Source organism: Otolemur garnettii, unplaced genomic scaffold (genome assembly GCF_000181295.1).
Source record: "Otolemur garnettii isolate 467f Iridium unplaced genomic scaffold, OtoGar3 scaffold00004, whole genome shotgun sequence".
In the NCBI taxonomy this organism is placed as follows: domain Eukaryota; kingdom Metazoa; phylum Chordata; class Mammalia; order Primates; family Galagidae; genus Otolemur; species Otolemur garnettii.
Genome location: NW_003852399.1, coordinates 28,352,415 through 28,367,438, shown reverse-complemented (window position 1 = coordinate 28,367,438; position 15,024 = coordinate 28,352,415). Strand labels below are relative to the sequence as shown.

The 15,024-nt window shown below is 38.0% G+C and overlaps 2 protein-coding genes across 2 annotated transcripts in view; one reads left to right on the top strand and one right to left on the bottom strand.

The window, feature by feature from the left end:
• Positions 1-2,434, top strand: part of ERICH5 (glutamate rich 5) — a 27,713-nt gene extending 25,279 nt beyond the window's left edge. The window contains exons 3-4 of the mRNA XM_023516933.1: positions 3-342; positions 1,907-2,434. Coding sequence (XP_023372701.1) covers positions 3-342; positions 1,907-2,019 — 453 coding nt within the window. The 3' untranslated portion in view covers positions 2,020-2,434. The remainder of the gene's footprint in view (positions 1-2; positions 343-1,906) is intronic.
• A 10,134-nt stretch (positions 2,435-12,568) lies between these two features.
• The window catches only part of RIDA (reactive intermediate imine deaminase A homolog), a 15,238-nt gene continuing 12,782 nt past the window's right edge, over positions 12,569-15,024 (bottom strand). Inside the window, exons 5-6 of the mRNA XM_003782458.3 lie at positions 14,754-14,809; positions 12,569-13,144 (exon numbers count right to left, since the gene is read on the bottom strand). Of these exons, the coding sequence (XP_003782506.1) occupies positions 13,088-13,144; positions 14,754-14,809 (113 nt within the window). The 3' untranslated portion in view covers positions 12,569-13,087. The remainder of the gene's footprint in view (positions 13,145-14,753; positions 14,810-15,024) is intronic.

The window sequence follows — 15,024 nt, the reverse complement described above, 5'->3', positions numbered from 1 at the left end:
AGGATGAATCTCCAGAAGTCTTGGAAGGAAGACGGCTTGTGGAAATAGCTGAAGAGCAGCAACTTCAGGCAACACCAGGAAAACAGGAACAGTCCCAGCTTCTAGAAACAATTCCCAAAGAGGATAAATCTCCAGAAGTCTTAGAAGGAAGCCAGCTTGTGGAAACACCTGTAATGAATGACCCCCTCCATAAAACTCCTGAAGGTCCAGGAAGGGTGGACCAGATTCAACTTGAAGGAATAGTTGGAAGCTTGGAGCATTCAGCAGGAACTGCAGAGCCAGGGGCCAGGGTGGAAATGACCAGGAAAGTTCATAGTAATGAAGAAGACCAACACATCGAAGGTAAAAGTTATGCTGTCAAACATTCAGGACGTTCACGTGTGCTCCATAGAGACCAGCTCTGGGGGAGGGATGACTGACAGTCACTGATGGCTCTTTTAGCTGCTAAAGTTCATTTGAACTAAACAAAAAGTCCTCCATCCCCGAGAAACAGGTATTCCCTCAATGCTTGGTTCAACCTGCCAGTAAAACTTTCCTAAGGTGCAAATTCTTAAAATAGAATTCCATGGTTGAACAGTATTAAATATCGAAGGCAATATGCTAAAATCTCTGAATTTTTCCAGACTCATTCTTTATCACTCCCCATATATGGTATGAAGATCCATAGTAAAGGTGGATAGATAGTTAGTGGAGGACTTGACCTTCCAATGAAAAAGTATGTTAAGTAAGGGGTTCTAGGATGAGAATGTTATTTTCATCTCTGCCAGTGTCATCCTTAGAAAATGACCGTGTGCCCTGGTTCTTCTGTTGTCTTTTGATCTTTATGAGAAGACTATGGAAAATGTATTATGTCTTAGTACACGGTGTTTTTAAATTTTAGATGTCTTTTACCAGCATGGAACAAATTGTATTTATACTGTTCTTGCTGGTGTTGTAATAAAAAATAAACATTTTCTTATGGGGCATGATTTACATTTTTGTAACATTTAGCTTCATAGTACAGTACAATGAAATGAAGCATTAATGATAGCCACCTATCTGTTTTTTAATTTTTTCACTTATCAACTCAGCATTCTTTGCATGCCTGCCCATATGCGAGGTGCTAGACAAGCAGATTAACTGAACCCCTTCACCATCTATTCCGGCACATGCTTTAATAAAAATGTGCAAAAAATGCCTTGGGGACAACATGGGAGAGGCAAGTGAAAGCAGATATGTGTTAGACCAGAGTAGACAGACTCAAAAGCCTTTGGACCTTAGATGCTGCAAGTAAGTGAAGTGAGGGGAGCCCTGGGGACCTTGGTGCACTGGAGAGCACAGCCCTGTCAAAAGAGGCAGCTCTGTGAGGCTGCACTCCCGGAATGGGGCCAGTGTTGCCAAAACCAATCTCTCAGGGAAGCAGATGTGTACGTGCAATGCCCAGACTTGTAAATGTCCACAGTCTTTAAATGTTTACCAGTTGTTTTCTCTAAACACCATAATGGCCAAACCAGAAAGATTTGGAGGCATCTCTGGACCACCATTTGATTTCGATACTAATGAAACTTTTTACTATAATATGTCCTCCTGCCATTTCTTGGGTAATTTTGCATCCTGAATTTAGAGAGAAAATTTATTTTATGAGAATATAAGACTTGAGCTGCTAAGTGACTTGACGTCAGTCATTCAAAGGCTCTGAGAGAGTCAAGGTGATGGTCTTTCTGGAAACCTCCCAAGAAACCCACTGTTCAGATCAAAAGATCAAGAACTTCTCCCACTGGAAACAAACTGTGGGGTAATTTATTGTTAATGACAAATGAGTGTGTTTCTCTCTCTTTTTTTCCCCAAGTATTACTTTATTTATGTCACTATGCTTAAGTTACAATAAATGAGTGTTTCTTACTATCTCCCTTGGTTACTTTTCCAGGTGAGACAGGGGAAAAGATGGAAACAGAGATGGAGAATGAGGAAGTAAGTGAAGGGGCTGAAACAAAAGAAGAAGAAACAGGAGAAGCGGTGGACCTTTCAGCAGCCGCATAGATCGGTGTGGTGAGAGAAGGGGGGACGGAGCCAATGTGACATGATAGAGAAGGCAAAAATGGCAGTGAAGCTTGTGGTTGTGGGTCTTATCTTTCTTCATCTACGTGTTTTACACAAGGAGTTGGTTTTAGATCGTTGGAACCATGAGAATGTTATTGTCATGTTCTTGATTACATTGTTCTATAAAACTGCTAAGCCGTAAACAATTTTCTTAGCTACTTAGAATAGTTAGACTTATAAAATTACAATAGCCAGAGCCAATGAAAATTAGGGTTTATGATCATTTAAGAGTGTGAAGGTGACTTTCTTCATTGTGGCAATGTGTTCATTCAATGTTGAAAATGAGGCACTGAAAAGAAAGTATAAACCTGGCTCGGCACCCGTAGCACAGTGGTTACGGCGCCAGCCACATACACCGGAGGTGGCAGGTTCGAACCTGACTCGGGCTAGCTAAAGAACAATGACAACTGCAACAAAAAAATAGCCAGGTGTTGTGGTGGGCACCTGTAGTCCCAGCTATTTGGGAGGCTGAGGCAAGAGAATCGCTTAAGCCCAAGAGTTTGAGGTTACTGTGAGCTGTGACGCCGCAGCACTCTATCAAGGGCAACATAGTGAGACTCTATCTCAACAACAGGAAGGAAGGAAGGAAGGAAGGAAGCTTTAGGTACAGATGGCTGGGGAGTTAGCAAATTTTAGAAAATTCATAGTTATAATTGCAATGAAAGAAGAATGAACTAAAACAAAACGGGGTGAACTCTACCTAGCATTTCTGTCCTATCACAAAATTTAGACCTGATAAGACCTGTAATGTGTCACTTAATTACCTTCTCATCTTTAAGGCTCTCTACTACCACAGATTCTTTTTATCATAGTACACATTAAATATGTTAACAAAAAGAATTCAAACTCTGGTGCTGTTGCACGATTAGGCATTTTCACAATGAAAGGCTATGTATTTTCCATGTGTCATGTTGAATTAGCTGTTGATTTTTACACTTATGTGAGGGTTTTCAATTGGTGTTATCCTTTTGAATAACTAATTAAAGGTATTTCAAATTAATTGACTTTTAAATGTATTTCAGAGGCAATAAACAACAAGAATTAAAACCTAGATTTGCTGCCTATGTGAAGTCTTATCTCCGGGTCGTATTTTTTTTTTTAAGTGACTGATTTAATGTTAGACATTAAACATAGAAAGGAACGAAGATGCTAAGATTGGAAAAGCATTTATACTATTTCAGTGTCAGAATGAAGCACCGTAGAAAGTCAGTTTTTAGAAATTCCCCCAAAGTTGGCAAGGGATTTGGTAAATGGTTGAATAATAATAATAATGATAACTAACTTGCTCACCATTGAGTGCCTTTTTGTTTGTGAATATTGAAATAGAATTATGGAAATATTTGGTTTCTTTATCTTATTTGTAAATATGTATTTCTAAGACAACTGCTCAGATGAATTAACTAAGCTCTTTTACTTTAGTTTCTACATTAGAGTGACTACTAAGATGACCTATAATTAAAGATAAAAATATAGGATTCAAGGAAGGATGTATCATATTTATTCTGATTTTCATATTAGTTTAAATGCTTCTGACTTTAAAAGGGTTGTGGTAGATAAACGGAAGAGTTCCTTGAGTCGGTGACATTATCCTTTCTTCAGAGATGCTGGATTGTGATTTTATGGAGAGCAAGCACTGTGTTTTATGCATCTTTGAATTCAGGCATTAGGTCCTTCAACAGAACATGGTAGATACTTGATAAATATTTGTTGAATCAGTAAGTTGAATAACAGATGCCAAGGGTTCATGTTCACATTTAACTCACTCAACAAATAATACATTTAAAACATGAATTTGGCTCATGCCTATAATTCAACACTCTGGGAGGCCGAGGCAGGTGGACCCCTTGAGCTCAGGAATTCAAGACCAGTCTGACTAAGAGTGAGACCACTTTTTCTACTAAAAATAGAAGAACTACCCAGGCGTTGTGGTGGGCGCCTGTAGTCCTTGCTATTTGGGAGACTGAGGCAAGAGGATCGCTTGAGCCCAAGAGTTTGAGGTTGCTATGCGCTAAGATGATGCCATAGCACTCTATTACCCAGGGCTACTGAGTGAGACTCTGTCTCAAAAAAAACAAAAATTTTGAGAGTTTCACTTTGTTGCCTTTGGTAGAGTGCTGTGGCATCGCACAGCAACCTCAAACTCTTGGGCTTAAGTGATTCTCTTGCCTGAGCCTCTCTAGTAGCTGGGACTACAGGTGCCCGCTACAACACCCAGCTATTTTTTGTTGCAGTTGCCATCATTGGTTAGCTGGCCCAGGCTTGGTTCGAACCCATCAACTTTAGTGTATGTGGCTGGTGCCATAACCACTGTGCTATGGAGCCGAGCCACAAAAAAAATTTTTTTAAAAATATAAATTTGTGTAGTACCACTCCAGTCCTACCTGGGACATTGAGGAAAATCCATTTTCAAGGCAAGACTGCTCAAGCTCAATGAAAAGCTGCATGTTTGGTGTAGCTCCAAAAACAGCAATATTTGGGGGGCAAAAAATTCAATAAAACTGATATAACTTATCTTGGAAGCTACATTTTCTTATCCATAGGTTTTTATTCCTTCTTAGGAGACATTTTTATACAGATATCTCATAAGTAGAAAATGTTAGGGCTTATTGTAAAATGCGAATGTTCACCTTACTAAGTAGAATTGTCTTTTATATCAAGCACTGAAATAGAAGGATTAATTTAATTTATAGGCATATAGGTCCATTCTCTGTTGGGTGGATATGTTAAAGAGATCTATTCAGAATGTATTCTTCAAAGAACTCTTTCTCACAAAGCATTATATAGTTCCAATTAACTTTTCCAGATTGTTTATTTTTTGTTTTATAATTTTAGAGATAGGGTCCAGCTCTGTCACCCATGGTGGAGTGCAAGGGTACAATCATAGCTCACTGCAGCCTTGAACTCCTGGACTCAAGGGATCTTTTTGCTTTAGCCTCCCAAGTAGCTGGGAATACAGGCCCACATCACCACACCCAGCTGATTTTTCTGGTTTTGTAGAGACATGGTCACATTATTGATCAGGCTGATCTCAAAATCCTGGCCTCAAATCCTTCTGCCTCAGCCTTTCAAAGTGTTAGGATTATAGGCATGAGCCACCACACCTAGCCAGAAACCTTGTTTCTTGATCTTTTAATATTAAGTGCTTAAATTAAAAACCTATTAAGAACATTAAAGTATTCCATAATATTTGAATATTCTAACATTTAAATATTCCTTCTAAACAATGGGTTAATTAAAAATTAAAAGTATAGTGGTGCCTGTGGCTCAAAGGAGTAAGGCCTCGGCCCCATATGCCGGAGGTGGCAGGTTCAAACCTGGCCCCAGCCCCCCCCCCAAATAAAATAAAAAATAAAAGTAATAAATAATTGCAGTAAAAGTCAAATACAGAATGGTATAAAATAGGCAGTAAAGTTTTCCCTCTATCATTTAGTCCTTCAGTGAAAAAATAATAAAGTTTCTAGTATATACTTTTGGAAGAAAAGGTATATGTGTATGTCAGGCTGAATATGTATGCTAAAATATAAGTGTATATTTACATATCTACATTTTAGAACACAAATGACAAATTATTTACATAGCCCCTGTACTATGAAAAGTTCGTGTAAACCCACTAATTTATCATTTCCTATGTTAAAATGTTTTTCTTTTGCCTAACACTGATAATGATTTTAAATTTTAAAATATTAGGGGGGTGCCAAAATGATTTTTGTTACATGGATACATTGTGTAATGCTGAAGTCAGGTCCTGTCACCAGAATAGTGTTCATTGTACTCAATAGGTAAGTTTTTATTCCTCACCTTCCTTCCCCCCCAAACCTGATAGTCTTAAAAGAGCAAAATATATTCTGATCCTAAGTCCCCAGCCCTGAGACAATCAGTTTTGCCCCAAATTCAAAATGTGCAAGGTGAACAATAGGCTTGAGCTGTCATAATGAATTCATAGAAAAATTGCCATCAGGGCTGGAATTTTTATCACTTGGTGCTATGTAGCCACTTTGAAGCCTAGTTGATGTTCTATTAATTACAGTAATTTTATTAATTTCAATACCTAACTGGGAGGGAAATGGGGAACCAATTTCTCAACTAGCATCCCCAGAAGAGAGTGAATACTTGGCATTGGCCAGCAGGGGGTGCCAGCTGCAAATCTAGGTTATTCCCAGACTACTCCCAGAACGCTTGGCCAGAAGTACCAATGCCAGGGGGATACCACAGGATAGGAATGTGTGGTCAACCTGTTACCTTACTGCTTTTTCTTTCTTTCTTTTCTTGTTTTTTTTTTTTGAAACAGAGTATTACCTTGTTGCCCTCAGTAGAGTGCCATGGCATCATAGCTCATAGCAACCTCAAACTCTTGGGCTCAAGTGGTTCTTTTGCCTTAGCCTCCTAAGTAGCTGGGACCATGGGCACCTGCCACAATTCCTGGCTATTTTTAGAGCTGGGGTCTCGTTCTTGCTCAGACTGACCTCCAGCAATCCACCCACCTCGGCCTCCCAGAGTGTTAGGATTACAGGTGTGAGCCACCGCTTGGCCTCTGCTTTTTCATTAAGGCTTTGAAGGAAGAGCTGTTATGTTTCAAGCAGTTAAAATACCTACAAGATTCTTAACCAATGCTTTTCTCCTTGGGCTTAAATTAAAAATTTCTTTTAAGGGAAAATGTTTTTTCCACTTTTAACTAATCAAAGAATATTGGATGGTCATAGTCAAATAACCCTAGTAAGATTTACATTTGTGCTTTTTTGGCAAATATAATAGCTTGTTAGAGAGTACAGGTATCCTGTTTTTATAAAGATAGCCTGGTGATCCAGTTCTGAATTCTGAACAAGGCCAGCAGTGTGGACATTATAAAGCCATTCATTTGCCCACACATATCTGCCAGGTAAAAGGATAATGATCTTTTTCTTCCTCTCCTCACACCTGATAGCAAGGCATGGCTGTGTTTGAAAAGTTTAGTGTTAGTTTACAAGATGTTATTCAGTCTAAAACTGTTGTCAGCTTCTCGCCTTCCCAGGGTTTGTAAAAGTGTGAGTGTTTGGTTATTATCTTAAGGGTATAATTGCCAAGGCAGAATCAGTGTAATCTCACAGAGCAGCTGACAGATGTGGAATTTCTCTTTTCGGTTCTTGTTATTATAATTAAAAGTTGGGGACGCCTAGGTATGACTAATCCACATACAGTCAAATTGGAGGCTTTTGCTTTACTTTAATAATACCACTCAGCAAATTTATTGGAAAATATTTGAGATATTAAAAGCTGACAACCCCGTCATTATCCTGTGCTTGATGAAAGACATCTCAGACATCAGAGCCAGCCTTTAATAACTTGGAAAGGGGAAGAAAGGCCAATCCATATTATATTGATCTAAGTTCCCCTTCAGTTTAATAATGTTCTACTGACACTAATAAACACGCCACTCTTATTTACCACTGGGGAGGGAGAGCTACAGACCTCACCAGTTTCCAGAAAGAGTTCTGAAAAACCAATTAGGGATGTTTTGTTTGGGGATCTGCCTCAATTTTTTTTTTTTTTTCTTGTAGAATACAGATTTTTCTTTTCTTTTTTTCTTTCTTTTTTTTTTGAGACAGAGTCTCACTTTGTCACCCTTGGTAGGGTCTGCGGCATCAAAGCTCATAGCGACTTCAAACTCTTGGGCTTAAGCAGTCCTCTTGCCTCAGCCTCCTCAGTAGCTGGGACTATAGGTGCCCAGTATAGCACCCTGCTATTTTTAGAGATGGGTTTTGCTCTTGCTCAGGCTGGTCTCAAACTCCTGAGCTCAGGCAATCCACCTGCCTTGACCTCCCAGAGTGTTAGGATTACAGGTGTGAGCCACCATGCCTACAATATAGATTTTTCTCAAATTTCTCTCTTAATAAAAGTAACTGTAGCAAAATGTCATTCATACTATTACATAAATTTATGAAAAAAATATATAAGTGTTTTGATTGAATTGATTAATATAATCCCAATTTCAAACACTTAAAAAAAATTATTCATGGGCAGTGCCTGTGGCTCAAAGGAGTAGGGCACCAGCCCCATATGCCGCCTGAAATGGCAGGTTCAAACCCAGCCCCAGCCAAAAACTGCAAAAAAAAAAAAAATTATTCAGTGACAAGAGGCATTCCTTGGCAGCTGTACTTTCGGAGAGTAGCTTTGGGCAGGGGACAGGGTTGGGCCCCAGCACCTCATAAAGAAGTCACGAGGCCCAAAGGTGGCTTTTCCAACCACCACCACACCCCTGGCAGCTCAATGAAAGAAAAAACTAATAGTTGATTTCAACTGGTAGTTATTCAGTGGATCAGTAAGGATTAGCTTCAAGTTTTCTGGGTATCAGTTTATGAAAAACTTTTTTTTTTAAATAAAAATAACACTTTCTGTCTAGGTATTTACATGTAACATAGAATGATTAGGCAATAATTGCAAGGAAGGATTCCTTTATCAAATAACTGCTTTTCTTCTTGGCATAAAATAAGTACACGTTCATGGTAAAAACTTCAGAAAGTATAAACTTTAAAAGATGAAATCTAAATATTATCCTCAGTTCCATCAGTCAGAAATGATCACTGCTAGCATGTTGGTGTATATGAGGGATTATTTTTTAGTCCCCAAACTTGATGCAATAACAACTTAGCCAAAGCACAACTATCAGTAGAACTAAGTCTATTGAGTGAATGAGCACAGCACTTCTGAATTTTCCTTACTGGAATCGATTGGACATAATAAGCTATAGAGAATGTTCCAGTAATACTTGCTGTATTAGTAAATAATTGATTAGTGCTGTAGACAAAGCAACTGTACCTAAGTATGTTAGTATTTAGCAGATCATGATTTATGATTTCTGGTAGATAATTCACTAAAATCGAATATTTTGTTTGGAATTGTTTTGAATACTTTCCAATTGCTGAACAAATGGTAGAAGTGAGAATGATTATAAGTTCTTTTCAGGGCAGGAAAGCTAACTCATCCTTCTCCATTTTCCCTACAGGACATAGTGCAAATTGGTTATTCTGTAAATATTTGGAAAAAAGTGCTGTTTATTCTTATGTAATCATGCCAACATCCTTATAACTAAATACAATTGGCTATTGGGGAAGTTATGGTCACAATTTTTATAAAATGGTTTTGTATCCCTGGTGCAACATTTATAATTTTGGTTGAATAAATACGCTCTTAGAAACAATAAAGTGTTAGAAAGCCTGTCTTGGTGTATTTCTTTTTTATCTGACTTGTTTTGCAAAAACATAAAATTTCTTTTGATTGTGTCCTTCTGAAAAACAGCAGATGTTAAACTACATACTCTGTCAAAGGTAAGGAATTTGACAACAGCAAGAAAATATGGTGACTTTTTAGCTATTTCGCACTTCGAAGAAATTGCTGGTATCTTTAAACATGTTTTAAAGGCCAACTTGTAATGTTTCTTTTTTTCCACATTTAACAGAATCTCGTGATTCTTCTTCAATGTGGAGAGAAGACTGTTAAGTTCAGATCCAGCCACCAATGCGTCTGTTAATTTGGGTTCCTGCTCTTTAATTCTAGGGAGGGAGGGAGGGATGGATGGATTTATTTACTTATTTATTGAGATAGGGTCTCATTGTGTCACCTGAGCTAGAGTAGTAATGCCTGCATGGATTTATTAATTTATATTGAAATGGGGATGGGTTTATTGATTGATTGAGACAGGGTCTCACTTTGTCACTCCAGGCAAGAGGGTAGAAGTGTCATTATAGCTCACTGCAATCTCAAACTCCTGGGCTCCAGGGATTCTCCTAACTCAGGCTCCCAAGTAGCTGGGATGACAGGTGTGTGCCACCAGCCCTGGCTAATTTTTCAGTTTTTTGCAGACATGAGGTCTGACTCCTGGTCTCAAAAAATTATCCGCCTCAACCTCCCAAAGTGCTAAGATTATAGGCATGAGCCACCCCGTCCAGCCTAGTGTTTTGAAGTCACAATCTATATATACAATACCTCTTAGGCCCAGGCTGGCCAGAGTATTTAACTTTCTGGCTTTTGTTTAGGTATGGGCCCTTAACCTGAGGTGGAGCAATCTGAGGCTTCTCTGAGATTAGAGATTTAATTTCACACCCTCTCACACCTTCTCTGCCAGATACCAGATGTCTTCCTGCTGGGGTTAGTACCTCGGTGGCCTGCTATGTCTGCTCCCCTAATATCTCTCCCAAAGACAGATGGAGCTGTAAGGATGTAGGACCACGTGTGCCTACAGTCTGTACCTCAGAGTTCTATGTGACCTTTTATTCCACATAATACTAGTTTGAGTTGGGGTTTTGTCAGAAATAAAAGTCTCTTAATATTAAAAATAGAGAGAGGTGTCTTATAAATAAACTGAAGGCCAGATACCATGGCTCATGCCTATAATCCTAGTGCTTTGGGAGGCTGAGATAGTAGGATTGCTGTAGGCCAGGATCTGAGACTAACCTGAGCAACAGAGATCTCTCTACAAAAAATTGAAAAATTTGGTTTGGCACCTGTCATATAGTGGTTATGGTGTCAGCCACATACACTGAGGGTGGGGGGTTTGAACTCAGCCGGCCAGCTAAACAACTGCAAACAAAAAATAGCCAGGCATTGTGGTGGGCGCCTGTAGACCCAGCTACTTGGGAGGCTGAGGCAAGAGAATCACTTAAGCCTAAGAGTTGGAGGTTGCTGTGAGCTGTGACGCCATGGCACTCTACCAAGGGCCACATACTAAAATTCTGTCTCAAAAAAGAAAAAAAAAAACCAGCAGGCATTGTGGTGTACACCTATAGTCCCAGCTACTTGGGAGGCTTAGATTGCTTGAGCCCAGGAATTTGAGGTGAGCTATGATCACATCATTGCACTCCAGCCAAAAAACAATTAAAAAAAAAAAAAAGCTGGGGAAAATAATAAATATAAAAGCAGAAATTAATGATAAAATAAATATAAAAACGATCAACAAAGTCAAAATGTTGTTCTTCAGTAAGATCCATAAAATCAATAAACTTCTGGGAAAAAGATAAAGAAAAAAAAAGAAACCCAAATAAGCCATATTAGAGATGAAAAGTGGGCATTTAAATAAATACTCATACAGTAGAGATTAAAGATGTGTATAAATGTGAAAATTTAGATAAATTCTATAATTCTGTAAATGATCAAAACTAAAGGAAAAAACTGGGAAATCTGAATTTTCCTATAACCATGAAACAATCCTTGAAAAATTTTCCCCAAAGAAAATAACCCAGTTTGGCATTATAGGCTATGTTTTATGTATCTATTGAACATTCAAGGATATTTACAACAATAAATCCCTTTGTAGAAGAAAATGCCAGTTTCCTAAACATACATAAATGTAAATATCCTAAGCAAAATATCAGTGTGAATTGAAGAATATAAATTATATAACTAGTATACATGTATATATACACATATGGTTGGCCCTTGAAAAACATGAGTTTGAATTACATGGGTCCACTTACATGAGGATTTTTTTTCAATCAGATGTGGAAAGAAAATACAGTATATTTGTAGGATGTGAAACCCATGGAGATGGAGGTCTGACATTTTGTGTATGTGGGTTCCACAGGGCCACCACCATGGGACCTGAGCATGCCTGGATTTAGATGTAAGTTGGTGGTTCTGGAACCAATCCCCCACATATGCCAAGGGAGGACTGTACTGAACAAAATGAATTTATTCTAGGAATGCAAAATTGGCTGTACATTATACAATTAATTAGTTGTGCTTTACCATATTAGCATGAATTAAATGAAAAAATCATATGAGCTCATACAGAAATAAAGTCAATAAATTTCAACAACCATTTTTAACTCCTGTATCACCTAGGTGAGGCCTTCTCTTTTCAGAGCTTAAAATTAACCCCCCCAAATACTCTTCCGCTCCTTTGCTTTGCTTTTCCCTATGGCTCTCAATAATCTAATGTGTAATTTTTTTTGTGTTATATGTAAAGGGTGTTATGGCAGCACTGCTTTGATAATGACAATTTTGAAAACAAATGGCTTGGAGGGATGGTTAAATCACAGAAGGTATATCCACACGAAAGAACACCCTGCAGCAGTTTTAAAAACGTGGTCGATCTGTATGTCTTTATATGGAAAGATCTTCAACAAAACATATGAAGTTACACTGATGTAAACACACAAACCCAAACCAGGTAATGGAGTATGTAAGGAATAGAGAGCCATCTGCCAGTTACACATAAAACTCTTCACCGAGGTGTGTTCTCTTGGGCAGGTAAGCAGAATGGAGAATAAGTGAAGGGAACTTTTTCCTTTTAATCTATATATTAACAATTCTTTGCTGGAGTGTTTCCTACAAAAAGGAACTTTTCATTATGTAGTTGTCTAAACATGTTAAAAGACTGTAAAAAACGTACGTCAGAGGTAAGCTTTAAGAAACGAAACAGTTGGAGATTTAACTTCACACCCTCTCATCTCACCTTTAGTAGATAGTATGTTTTAATCTATAAATTAAATGGCTAAAAAATAAGTGAACACAATCATACCAATGGAAATCTGCATGTCTATTTTATTTCATTAGAAAAATATGATCTATATAAAATTTTGGTCCACTTTTTTCTCCTAGACCTCTACCATTCAAATTTTAATACTTTAATTTTACTCAAGTAAATCACAAATCTGACATGAGAACTAATTATTTCACATCATTATTTTGATTCTGTATGCTTCTGGTTATTTCTCAGGGACGTATCTCATTTTTCCTGTTATTTCCCTTTACTTTTACTTATTTGAGTAACTATGTAGTTAGAGTATCCCTTTCCTACTTTCAGTAATATGGGTGTGTGTAAGTGTAATTTACATCAATAACTGGATTCATTATCCAATCTTCAATTCATATTCAACTGCCCCTATTATATGGTATTTCCATAATCACTTCAGATATTTTAGTCAAGCTTAGACTTTCCTCAATTGTAAAAATCAAGATGTTAATTACGATGTTACATCAGTTGTAACAATTGAGATGTTAAAAATTCTGGACTACACACTGGGCCCACTTATAGTCATGCTGTTGTGAGAGGTCCTTGGACAGCTACTGCTTCAATTTCAATTCTGGCTCCCTGTAAAGAAAATAATGAAACAAGGTTTCGATAATTTGGCACAAATTAAGAGTGCCATAATACCTACTAAAAACATGCAACTAACAGCAATACAATATATTTTTTTTTTTTTGAGACAGAGCCTCAAGCTGTCCCCCTGGGTAGAGTGCTGTGGCATTACAGCTCACAGCAACCTCCAACTCCTGTGCTTAAGCGAGTCTCTTGCCTCCGCCTCCCAAGTAGCTGGGACCACAGGCGCCCGCCACAACGCCCGGCTATTTTCTGGTTGCAGCCGTCATTGTTGTTTGGCGGGTCCGGGCTGGGGATTCGAACCCGCCACCTTAGGTGTACGTGGCTGGCGCCTTAGCCAGTTGAGCTATAGGCGCTGAGCCAGCAATACAATATTTTTCAAAGAGCAATAGGAGAAAGGAATATTCACTAAGAATATAGAATAGGCCAGGTTACCAGGCCATGCAAGTTCATGTACCATATTAGCTCGTATGATTCTCATAGTAGCCCTAGTTATATAGATGGTCTTTTCCTCAATTCATAAAATATACTGAAGCTTAGAAAGGTAAATTAACTCAACCTAACTCATAAAACTAGATAGCAGAGGTTCAAACTCTTACATTGTGATTCCATGTGCAGAGCTCTTTCTCCAATACCTTAAAAAGTTGATGTTCATTCTAAGTAATAACTAATTAAAGTAATACAAATGCCACTTTTAGGAGATAAATTTTCTTTGGTAGAAAATTATAAATGGAAGTCAGTAAGAGCTGCTTCTTTATTAGCAGGACTATTGTGCTGCTAAAAGGCACAGATTCTAGTTAGATTAGAATATCAAAATCAGAATGGCAAGAAACGCAGGTACCCCTGGTATAGAGATTGCTTTTCTGTGTAAGGTCTACTTTTTTTATATAATAAGCAAGTGAAACTTTTTTTTTTTTTTTTGAGACAGAGTCTCAAGTTGTCGCCCTGGGTAGAGTGCCCTGGCGTCACAGCTCACAGCAACCTCAACCTCTTGGGCTCAAGTGATTCACTTGCCTCAGCCTCCCAGGTAGCTGGGACTTTATTGTGGTGCCCGCCACAATGCCTGGCTATTTTGTTGTTGTTGTTGTTGCAGTTGTTGTTGTTTTAGCTGGCCCAGGCTGGGTTTGAACCGGCCAGCCTCGGTGTATGTGGCTGGTGCCCTACCCACTGAGCTACAGGCGCTGCCTCAAGTGAAACTTTTACTACAGAAGTCAGAAACCAACCTGGCACAAACTTAAGTACTATCACTACAACATATCTGCTGCTTTACTTTCTTCTCATGATTTAAGTACCCTAATTCTATTATGTTCACCATGTTATATGTTGTCTTATGAGCCCACTTGCTCAAGTTTTCTTGGGTGAAGCTCCTGGTCAAAATTTTTTTTAAAAAAGTAAACACAAAATATGTTGTCTTATACACTTTCTTAATTTCTTTTCCATGCCTGTAATATGGGGTGTACCTTTTGAGCTTTAAGTTCTTGGGGCACAGGGACTATACTTTTCTTTTTTAGCTTCCTCTCACAGTGCTTAGTTTGTTATTTTAAGAAAACAATGTGGAAATTTAGAATTGTGTACATTAGCCCTTTGAAAGTATACTTACTTTGGGTAAAGCAGCAACCTGGTAAGCAGCTCTAGCAGGAAAATTACTCTTGAAATCTGAATTTAAAATAATTTCATTTTAGTTTTTAGAAATGGATTGCTATTCAACACTGTATAATCAAGAATCCAGAAGTCCTTTACAGACTAGTCAGTTCATATGTATAAGCAACATTTTTAAAAAGCTCTAAAAAGCTTGCATTTAGATATCTTTGATAAAATTTTTTATCATATAATTTCTATATCACATATTAATTTTTTTTTTTTTTTTTTTT